This window comes from Xyrauchen texanus, chromosome 30 (genome assembly GCF_025860055.1).
Source record: "Xyrauchen texanus isolate HMW12.3.18 chromosome 30, RBS_HiC_50CHRs, whole genome shotgun sequence".
NCBI classification, from domain to species: domain Eukaryota; kingdom Metazoa; phylum Chordata; class Actinopteri; order Cypriniformes; family Catostomidae; genus Xyrauchen; species Xyrauchen texanus.
In genome coordinates, this window is record NC_068305.1 from 41,987,277 (window position 1) to 41,987,972 (window position 696).

The 696-nt window shown below is 39.1% G+C and overlaps 1 protein-coding gene across 1 annotated transcript in view; it reads left to right on the forward strand.

The window, feature by feature from the left end:
* LOC127624087 (lysosome-associated membrane glycoprotein 5-like) overlaps window positions 1-74 on the forward strand; it is a 9,536-nt gene extending 9,462 nt beyond the window's left edge. Inside the window, exon 6 of the mRNA XM_052098736.1 lies at window positions 1-74. This exon is cut by the window's left edge and continues 118 nt beyond it. Within this exon, the coding sequence (XP_051954696.1) occupies window positions 1-61 (61 nt within the window). The 3' untranslated portion in view covers window positions 62-74.
* The last annotated feature ends 622 nt before the right edge of the window (window positions 75-696 follow it).

Consider the following 696-nt stretch of genomic DNA (forward strand, 5'->3'; position numbering starts at 1 on the left):
ACTGACCACACAACAGCAAGTGCAGCTGCCCCGGGACCGCTCGCTCTATAAGAACATGTGAGCAACACCAGAACATGTGACCCGTCATGACTGCACAGAATTATTCAAGCTTTGCTGTTTTCCGTTTGTTAAACGTCTTGTGTCTGTAATCGTTGCTCTGATCGCGAGTGATTTCCCACATAAATGTCTGTCATTGTATACAAATACTGAAATTACTCCAAACAAATAATGTACAAAAAGACATTTTCAGATTTACAATGATGCAAAAACTTCCTGAACATTTGAAAATAAATGATTTTGTGTCCAAGTGAGTCGAGACGCTTTAATGAAACATGTAAACATGCATGTGACATCATTATAAGGGATTATTAGCCGATTATAATATAACGTTTTTATTTTGAATACATGATCATTGGAGAAGGTCACAGAAGTTTAGTTGAAAGATTATAATTATATCTGAACTGTTTGTCTTCGGGTGTGTGAGTGAAACGAGAAGTGATCAATACGAGACGACGGCGCTTCAATCGCTGATCAATGATACATGATGAAGAGCTTTAATCACACATGAACATGTGAGGCGTTCTCTTCTGTTCACCTGACAGTGAGGAACATTCCAGATGCATCACGTCATGTATGATTAACTGCTTCATGTCGACCCAAACTCTGTAATCGCTGCTTTATAAGCACACGTCCCGT